General features: G+C 45.2%; 1 protein-coding gene across 1 annotated transcript; it reads right to left on the bottom strand.

The window, feature by feature from the left end:
• Window positions 1-2334: 2334 nt before the first annotated feature.
• Window positions 2335-6759, bottom strand: LOC107529217 (rho GTPase-activating protein 20-like). The gene is made up of 2 exons (XM_016202508.2): window positions 4938-6759; window positions 2335-3977 (listed from the first exon to the last, which is right to left on the bottom strand). The coding sequence occupies exons 1-2, from the start codon at window positions 6757-6759 to the stop codon at window positions 2335-2337; spliced, it is 3465 nt and encodes a 1154-aa protein (XP_016057994.2).
• Window positions 6760-10278: the final 3519 nt, after the last annotated feature.

Here is a 10278-nt window from a genome sequence, read left to right as displayed (position 1 = left end):
ACTTCTGGGGCATGACTTGTTTACAACTAAATACTGATGTTGGAAATAGTCTAGTTTTACTTTTTCAACAACAAGCTGAAAAGAAACCTTGTTTTGGCACCACTTCATAAAACGATCCTCTCCTAGTAGGGTCCTAACCTCAACAATTGAAAATCTGATTTCTTGAAGGTTCAACAGGAGAGATTCGGTCCTGTTGGTGGTTCATACTGTGTGACTCTTCCTTTTCTCAACAAACATGCATCTTGGCTCCAAAGCATTGTGTGGGGTCATGACCCCATTAATTTCTGTAAATGAAATTTCAATTCGGCTTATTATGTTATACTAAATGATGTCAGACCAAGATTAAATAAGCCTGTGGAAACAATCATCTTTAATCATGGAGAAATTGAAAGCTGCATTTTATTCATGACTGCACATAAATAACATGCTTAGGCTTTATTGTTTAGTAAAATTTGGTGCATAAATTAGCTCTTCCCCTAATTTTAGTTTCATTCAGGCATGCCATTTTAATTCCTCCTAATTCACCGATTCATAGAAGCAGTAGAGAAAAGTATAAAGACATTAATCTTAATCTCATAATAATTTTAGTAAAGGTCCATTTGAATTTACATGTCTAGGTAGTATTTTCCTTCCTTCCATTGTGACATGAAATTAAACTCAGTATGTTGGTTGGACATGTGGTGGGAGAAACAGTCAAAGATACCAATGCATGAGTATACCTGGAATACTCCAACAGTGCCATTAGGTGTCCTTTCTGGGACATGATCCTATTTCTGTCACCCTCCACCACCTGGCCCCAGCACTCAGTGAGGGCTATGCTCATATGAACACATCTCACATTCCCCTTCTGACTTCCACACTGACCACACAGAAAACTCTCGTGGCTGTGCCTAGATACTATATGCTACTGCCCAGATCAATCTACCACTCTGCTCCTGTCCCCTGGATCCTTGAGAGTGTCCTTGGGTGGAGTGCACCTGAGAAACTGTAGCAGTAAAATTTGTCAAGATATACATTCAAAGCATTTTAGATAGAGCATCGGTCTAATACATTATATAGGCTAACAGAGTAAAATAAAATGGCATATTCTTCACATCACACAATACCTTCCAGTAATATTAACTATTCACATTAAGTATTACAGGAGTATCTAAGGGAAAACAGAGCATAAAAATGGTTATTTAAGAACTTCAACATCTATTTTCTCCCATGCTTCAAACTGGGTGGGTGATTTTTCTACTCATCAATATGGGGGGAAAGGACTAGAACTATTATTTTGTTAAGTAGAGGAGAAATTTCTTCCAGAAAGGTACTGCAAGCAGGAGCGCTTCATTTACAACTTGCAGTTCAGAGAGTAGCATTGCCCTAAGGATAAAGGAAATCCTTGTTGCCTTTATATTTCACAAAAGATGCACATGAACACTCAGGAATCTAACTATAGGAGTGGTCAGCTGCAAGATGACATCTGCTTCACATCTGTGACCAAGATGGCCAATGTCATGAAGGAGTTCTTTGGACACAGAGTTCTAAAAGCTAACTATATAGTGCTTAGGGCAAAGAGGGCCATGTACCCTAGAGGTAGGTAGCACCAATAGCCAATGCTGAAAAAAAGTTTTTATATCTTACAGAAAATATTACATTTCCCCCTATAACTGAAAAATACAACATTTAGGACAACAGGGAAAGAATATTTGACATGAGAGTTCCCTAGTGGCTCAGAAAAAAATTTGGAATAAGCTAGTTTGTGGGAGAAAGGTCCATCTGATGGTGGAATAGAGAGACCCAATGGGTTCTAAGCAACTTCTTATAAGTTAAAATGAAGGAAGATGTATATCCATTCCTGATTCTATCCCTTACCAGCTGGCAAGGCGATAACCCAGGAGATGTACCAGTGTAACTTTTAAAGTGAGAGGAGAAATGTCCATGGATATGAAGTAAATTTATGGGATATAAACTATCTGTAAACCGTAAATCGTTTGGAACAAACATATGTGAAAACTTTTGGAGGTGAGGAAATCCAAATCCAATGATTGAAAAGGCGGCCTGGCAGCCAAGAGGCCTTCTCTCCCTTCCAGTATCCCTACAATCACATGATAGAACCAATCCCATGCTCTGATAAGGAAAAGCCTCCCACACACACAGGTGATGCAGCTTTTTAGTCTAAATGTTTTGCCAAATGGTCTCAATACAGGGAATCATTTTGTTGTCCTAAGTATTAGCAAAGATTACCTTTATGCCCCCAGCCCAGGTATTTTATACCAAAAAAGTCATAATTATTGTCTTGATGTCATTATTGGCCCAGTCTCTGTTCTTCTAGACATCAGATTCTTGTGGTTAAATGTCTTTGGTTGAATGTTTGTTCCCAACATCCTTAACTGCTGCAGACCCTGAGTCTGGGCTGGACACTTCATCCACAATCAAAGAGCTGGGTAAGGATCTCTCACAAGGTGGAGTGCCAGGAGAGCACTGCCCACTATTCTTTCCTTCCTCGTGTGACATGTGAAGCTTCAGGCTGTCTTCCACCAGGCTGAATGGAGACCTACTGTGTTTCTCTGAGTCTCGGTTAGGACATGAGCTATGCTGGTGGCCTGTCAGCACAGCTCCTACTCTTTCAGTTGCTGTCAAGGGCATATCTTTCGGATTCTCTTGCAGTGAGTTGGCCTCTAGAACACCAGAAGCACAGGGAGGTGGCTCCATGGATTCTTTTTGAGAAGCTAATTTCTTTTCCTCTGATCTAGGTGCCCTTGCTTTCTTTTTGAAGGACCAGGTTTTCAAACTAGCCAAACCATTTCTCAACCACATGCTGGGATGAAGAGTTACAGAATGCATTTGTGAATGACACTCTACACTGTCATTATTTGTATAAGCCAGGCAGCTGCCAGTCTGCCCAGAGGAGGTACCAGGCACTCCAGAAATGAGACTGGGACTGCAGAAGTCAGAAGAAAGTTCTCCCGGCTTGCTTTGAGCCTGAAAATTGCAATCTATTGGCGAGGAAGTTTCAGTGGGTGTACACACGGAATGTTCTGAGATCTGAGAAAAAGCAGAGTCTTGGGAGCTCCCTGATGAGTCACACGGAGAAGTGCTTATACAGGGCAAGCAGATGTTTAATCTCCAGGGTAAACATCTAGTATTTTGCTTTGTGGCACTACTCTTGTCCACCTCAATCCCCATGACCAAACTCTGATTAACAAGGTTTTTCCCTTCTATTTGCGGTTTTAGATGGTCCTCCTCTCGATGCAGGTGACCAGATGCGTAGTCAGTTTTATTTTGTTTCTTTGAAAATATCCTCCTGAGGTAGCTCCGTTTGCAGGGCTGGACATCAATGTTGGGCTCTGAGCAGAGCTGCTGCCTCTCTGAATTCTTGAGGGCACCAGTTGTGTGTGGAAGGGCGGTTCCCGATGTATCTAAACCAAAGGGCTGGCTCCTGGGATGATCCTGTGGGGACATGTGACTGCAGGATGCCACAGAAATGGCCCCTGCCTTGGATCTAGGGAGAAGCTTCCCATGATTTCCTTTATTACCAAACAAGCTTTTCTTCTTAGCACTTTTTTTAATGTCATTGTTCTTGATATCAGTGCCTGTAACTAAACTCTCCTTAAAACAGGCCGTACCCTCCTCCTGTAGGGGTTGTTTCTGCTTCAGATGGTCCTCATCTTTTTGTGAGGGAACTGCACCATGTCTGGACTTGCGCAGCTTTTTTTGGTAAAACTGTTTGAGAGACGAAAGCTTTGAATCTAGATAGCTGGTGCTGGACTCCAAGGGGTACTGGTGTTGCCTTAGGCTTTTTGGAGCATCTGCTGCAGCAGTGGACAGATAGCTGGATTCGGTCATGCCAGACAGGTCCCCGGCATGTTCCTGCAGTGTGTGCTCTCTGTCCAGTACTGCGACGGTCAGAGGTTTGTATTCAGGAGACGGTTCCATTTGAATGTCTTCATGTTTAGAAGAGTCTAAGTCAAAGTCTCTCAGGGTTAAAAGACCTCCCACCTCAGGCTGGTTAATGTCATCGTCACAAATGGTTAAGACACAAGACGGGTCCCCGGCATGGTCCTCCAGTGTGGGCTCTGTGTCCACTACTGTGACGGTCAGAGGCTTGTGTTCAGGAGGTGGTTCCATTTCAATGTCTTCATGTTTAGAAAAGTCTAAGTCAAAGTCTCTCAGGGTTAAAAGACCTCCCACCTCAGGCTGGTTGACGTCATCGTCACAAACGGTTAAGACAGAAGACGGGTCCCCGGCATGGTCCTCCAGTGTGGGCTCTGTGTCCACTACTGTGACGGTCAGAGGCTTGTGTTCAGGAGGCGGTTCCATTTCAATGTCTTCATGTTTAGAAAAGTCTAAGTCAAAGTCTCTCAGGGTTAAAAGACCTCCCACCTCAGGCTGGTTGACATCATCGTCACAAACGGTTAAGACACAAGACGGGTCCCCGGCATGGTCCTCCAGTGTGGGCTCTGTGTCCACTGCTGTGACGGTCAGAGGCTTGTATTCAGGAGGCGGTTCCATTTGAATGTCTTCATGTTTAGAAGAGTCTAAGTCAAAGTCTCTCAGGGTTAAAAGACCTCCCACCTCCGGCTGGTTAATGTCATCGTCACAAACGGTTAAGACACAAGACGGGTCCCCGGCATGGTCCTCCAGTGTGGGCTCTGTGTCCACTACTGTGACGGTCAGAGGCTTGTGTTCAGGAGGCGGTTCCATTTCAATGTCTTCATGTTTAGAAAAGTCTAAGTCAAAGTCTCTCAGGGTTAAAAGACCTCCCACCTCAGGCTGGTTGACGTCATCGTCACAAACGGTTAAGACACAAGACGGGTCCCCGGCATGGTCCTCCAGTGTGGGCTCTGTGTCCACTACTGTGACGGTCAGAGGCTTGTATTCATGAGGCGGTTCCATTTGAATGTCTTCATGTTTAGAACAGTCTAAGTCAATGTCTCTCAGGATTAAAGGACCTTCCACCTCAGGCTGGTTGAGGTCATCGTCACTAAGGGTTAAGACAGAGGCCATGCTTCTGCTCGCCTGACCAAGGTCCTTTAGCACATCACTACAGGGAGCATCAGCATCTGCAATTAGCTTCTTTTTCAGGCTGTCACAAGAGGAGTCAGTCACCTGTAAGCAAGAGATACTGGAGGCCTTCTCTTCAGTATCACATTTTGCTGAAGCCTTTCCAAAGAGGGAAGTGATTTCCTCTCCAAATATTCGACAGCAATTTTCAATCAGAAATTGGATAAGCGGAGTAACCTTTTTTATAAATTCATTTTCTAGTTCTGGGCTGGAGGAATTAGGAGGCCAAAGAATGCTGGGAGCGATGCACACGGCTAAATTAAATGCCGTCATCTTGTTGGATGAGGAGTGTTGCTCGATGTTGTGTAGTACCCCAAAAAGGTACCTTAAGAGAACAACATTGGCTCTTGGGAGCTGGTCTAGTAGCCTTTGAATGGTATTTATTTTCTCTTCATCATTTCCTTGATCCATTACACTGACCCAGTGATGACAGAGATCTGATGACAAAATACTTCTGGGAATGTTTCGTAGAAAGTCCTTTAAAACGGATGCTATCACAAAAATAGATTCACAGTCCAGGCGTACTTCAGCTCCGGAATTCAGTTTCTCTTTTAGCTCTCGGCAAGATTTCACACTGGCTGACAGTCTGAAGATGCCCTCTGTGAGGGGACCTTCTTGATTAAGAAAAAAAAGCATATCAGAGACAGGTTTGGGCAGATTGTCATTCTCACAGATACTTGGCAGAGACGCTCCAAAGAGCTGTCCTGGCATAGGAGAGGTTGGTGACGTGGGCGAGTTATCCAGGCGAGCGCTAGCGCCCTGCCAAAAGGCCCACTTTATGCGAGATCTTCTCCTTTTAGATGTCTTTGGACCTGAGTCGCTCAGCTGCTGGGCCGCAGCCAGGAGGCTGGGCTGCAGGGTGAACTGGCACTGCATCTCCCTGGGCAGCTGCTCCATGAGGAAGAGCTCTCGGAGTTTGGAAGGACTGGTGGAGTCCCCTGATCCCTGTGTCAGGAGTGCAGTGTCTCGAAGATGGCTCATTTTAATTCCATAGGGATATTCATGCCCAGTAAGTGGATACGGTGCCGCTTCTTTGCCAGAACTGACCCACAACTGATAATCTCTCTCAGAGCCACTTATCCTCAGCATTGGTAGTAACATGTTGATAACTTCCTTCGCTGTATCTGAATTCTTTATTATTATTATTTTAGAATAGGCGCAATTCCCCTTGTCCTTGGTGAAGATTTTGAGGGGAATGCTCTTTGGGTAGTCCTTCTCTTTCTCTAGACTGATGTATCTCTGAAGGAGGGAGAGCCATTTGTCCTTCTGTTCTGGGGAACTGAAAGTGGCCACAAAGTTCACTGTGGGCCAGCCCAGGATGAATGATCTCATGGCATCGGCATTGCCGTCACCCGCTTCATCCACACAGCCTGCTGCCCACATGTCACTTAATTTTATTTTATTTTTCATCTTAAAGTTGTTGTTATATTTGACTTTGGCCACAACACACATATCATTGAACAGGAAAAGATGCCGCTCCCACCTCTGCCGGCCTCTTTTGAGTTCTACCGGGCCCTCTAATAGCAGAGTCCTATTAGAGCAAACAAATGATGACAGAAACGCACATGTGTCCACACCAGCAGAAGGCCCCTCCTTGGTACTAGGCCCTTTTCCTAGGGCTTTACCAAGGGTCAGAGATGGAGCTCTCCACCTCCTTTCTGCTGGTGCTTTCATTTTCTTCATCCTGGGTTGCTGAGCCCCTGGGGACATCAGCAGCCCTGCTGACCTCTAGCAGACCCAGGCGTCCAGCGCCTCTGCCGGGCTGGGGACAGGCAATGTCCCGACCTTGGCCCCACCCCCCGGGGGGGGCAGGGCTGCCCGCCTACCCTCTGGTGGACGGACAGGAAGACGAGGCTGCTGGGTCGCTCAGAGGCTGATTACACTCAAACACAAAGAATACACAGAATACAGGGTACCGGGAGATTTAGGAGAAGACGGACGGTGCGGGGTGACCTAGGAGACAGCGGCGCTGCTGGTCTGGTCCTGAGGGCGGGTGGACGGGAAGTTCTAGAATTAGAACTCAGGGGGCCACGAGCCCCAGGCGTTAAATCCCCCCCCCCCGCCCACGCGCAGTCAGCTCGCTGGAACCCCGTGGGTGGCAGGCGGGGGGGGGCGCGCGGGGGGGCCTGCTGCTGGGGCGCAGGCTCCAGTGGGTGCTCCTGCTGTGCATCGCCGCAGGCGCAGCGTCCTCGCCGTCTTGGTGTAGACACCTGCCTGGGGGGGGTTGGGGGGCGCGGGGGGGCGGATCGCCCAGGCTGCCTACTTAGAGGCTCCGGCTTTGCGGGCAGATGTGCCTGATCCCTCAGCTGCCGCAGTTTCCCTAAGTAAGTGGGCGGTGCCCGGTCATTCATTTCACGCGGCCGGCTCATCAGAGGGAGGCAGGGGACGGACCCGCCAGGGCAACGCCCCGTAAACAGGAAGGCAGGACTCAGCCACCAGCCAAGCGCCCTCCAATGGCATCTCCCTTGGTTGGTTTGGGGGGTGTTTTTTTTAATATTGAAGAAAAAGTTTTCCCTGAAGCTCCAAATCATCATAATTTCTGCTCCTTTGGGCCATTCAGAGTACATCTTATCTCTCTTCCAGAAGGCAGTTGTTAGCTATTTATTACTCCTTTTTGGAATCTCATCCCTAAGGATTAAGAATTTGTTTCCCACGGTAGCTCCAATGCCCATGACGGCGCCTGATACCAACTAATCACAGAGCACATCTTTGTTGAATGAATTAAGCATCACCCAGATCTTCCATATCTTAAACGTGGTTTTTCAGTCTCTCTCTTGGTTAAATTCTTTTATTTCCATTAAGCTGTGGCTTTTAAGAGACCAAATATGGTCTGACTACTATCTCTCTTTGGGTAATGTATCATGAATACCACTTGAGATTGCATTAATTTCTTTGGCAGTCTCAACACACTGCAGGCAAATATTGATCTCGGCCAAAACCTCAATGTCTTTTTATAGATGTGTCTGCCGGTCCTGACTCTCCACACTTGCATTTGTTCAGTTGTTCTTGTGGGGCCCAGATATAAGACCTTACATGAACCTTTGTTAAATTAATCTTGTTAGATACAAATGCAAATGGTTTAGGATCCTGATTTAGTCTTTTATGTATTTATGTCTCTATGCAGCTTTATGTCATAGACAAATTTAATCAGCAAGCTCTCTATTTCTTTATCTCAGCTATGGGAAGGTTTCTATGGCTATAAGAAATATCCTTCCAAGCTGAAGTTAAGCCAGTTGCCATTTGGGGCACATTCTCATCATAAATTACAAATTCCTTTATTATTAGCCGATACTTTTCCATTTTACCCACTAGGTTATCAGAGGAGATCATACCATATATCTTGTTGGGGCTTAAATATACAATTGCTGTATAGCTATGAAGGATGTAATCTAATTTATTCCAGAAGTCAGTCTCCCTCCCTTCAAGAATAAAATATAATGGGAAAATCACATCGTAATTCCACATTAAGGATGAGAACTATTTTCCTAATTGCTCCATGACCTGCCTAGTGGCCATGGTCTTTAGCCCTGTCTTTGGTGGAAGTGGACCTCTGCATCATTGTCTCCTTTGGGCATCTCCTGCCCAATCAGCTCTCGGAATGTTGGGGTTCTCTAGGACTCTTCCCACTACTTGATTCCCTTTTCTTCTGCACACCCCAAATCTGACACAGCAGTAAGCCCATCAGCATCGCCTCCAAAATACATCACAAATATGACTTTTTAACACCAGTGCACTGTTGTGACTCCAGTCCAAACCACCTCTTCTCTAGCAGTCTCCTCCTTAATGTCTTACCTCTCCCACCCACAGTCCACCTGCCATAGGGTAGCAAAGAGAGAAAATTGAGTCACTTCTTAAAGTAAAATTCAAAGTCCTTGATATGTCCTACAAAGTCCCATGTCATCTTTGCCTAATTATTAATTTAAAATTTTCTCCCAGCCTCCCTCTTATTCTTATGTTCTAGTTAGTTATCTCTTCTTTCTGCTCCTCAACTATAATAAGCATGTTTCCCTTCTCAGGACCTTTGCACATGCTATCCCTTTGGCTTATAGGACTCTGACTCAAAGATCACTTAAAAATTATTACTTTTTGCCTGGCCAGGCTTGGCTCAGCGGTTGAGCATTGATCTAGGATCCAGGAGATCGAGGTTCAATTCCCAGTCAGGGCACATGCCGGGGTTGCAGGCTCGATCCCCAGTCGGGGGTGGGTAGGATGCAGCCGACCAATGACTCTCTCATCATTGATGTTTCTATCTCTCTCTCTCCCTCTCCTTTCCTCTCTCCAAAATCAATAAAGATATATATATTTAAAAAAATTATTACTTTTCAAATACTAAACCTCTTAATGATTACAATTTAGCTACAAAAAACCTGGGTTTTAGAATTACCCTTGTCTTTCTCCTAGGCCAACCAGGTGTGGTAGGCTGAATAATGGTCCTCCAAAGATGTCCACATCCTAATCTGCAGAACCTGGGAATAAGTTACTTTAAATAACAAAAGGGGCTCTGCAGAAGTGATTAAATTAAGGATTTTGAGGTGGGTATATTATCCTGGATTATTTGAGTGGGCCAATGCAATCCTAAGGGTCTTTGTAAAAGGGAAGCAGGAGGGTCAATGTAAGCACAGAAAGAAAGGGAGAGAGAAAGAGAATATGCTGCTGGCTTTGAAGATGGAGGAAGTGGCCACAAATCAAAGAATGTAAGAAGCCTCTACAAAAGGCAGATTCCTGCCCGGTTGGTGTGGCTCAGTAGTTGAGTGTTGACGTATGAACCAAGAGGTTACTGGTTAGATTCTTTGTCAGGGCACATGCCTGGGTTTTGGGTTCAATCCCCAGTAGGATGCGTGTAGGAGCAGCTGATCAATGATGTTTCTCTCTCATCAGTGTTTCTATCTCTCTATCCCTCTCTTTTCCTCTCTCTCTAAAAATCAATAAAAAACCCCACATATCAAAAGGCAGATTCCCTCCTTGAGCATCCAGAAGGAATGCAGTCTTGACAACAGACTTTAAACTTCTTACCTCCAGAACTGTAAGGTAACATATTTGTGTTGCTTTGAGCCACTGAACTTGTTATAATTTGTTAGAGCAGCAAGAGGAAACTAATACACTGGCTCTCTGGGAAGCAGGATAAAGTGTTTTGATTAGCTTTGCACCCTGCAGCTCCTGAAACATACATACGCACAAATAAACTTTCTATTTTTATAAGAGTTTTACTGCTAGAAATTAAGGAGAAAC

Source organism: Miniopterus natalensis, chromosome 13 (genome assembly GCF_054644295.1).
Source record: "Miniopterus natalensis isolate mMinNat1 chromosome 13, mMinNat1.hap1, whole genome shotgun sequence".
NCBI lineage: Eukaryota > Metazoa > Chordata > Mammalia > Chiroptera > Miniopteridae > Miniopterus > Miniopterus natalensis.
Note: the sequence above shows the minus strand (reverse complement) of the source record. Positions and strands in the feature narration are given on the sequence as shown.

Coding starts and splice junctions, on each gene's coding strand:
- LOC107529217 (XM_016202508.2), bottom strand. CDS start 6,759: ATGTCCCCAGGGGCTCAGCAACCCAGGATGAAGAAAATGAAAGCACCA. Junction 3,978..4,937: donor CAACCAGCCTGAGGTGGAAG/GTCCTTTAATCC, acceptor CTGAGGTGGGAG/GTCTTTTAACCCTGAGAGAC.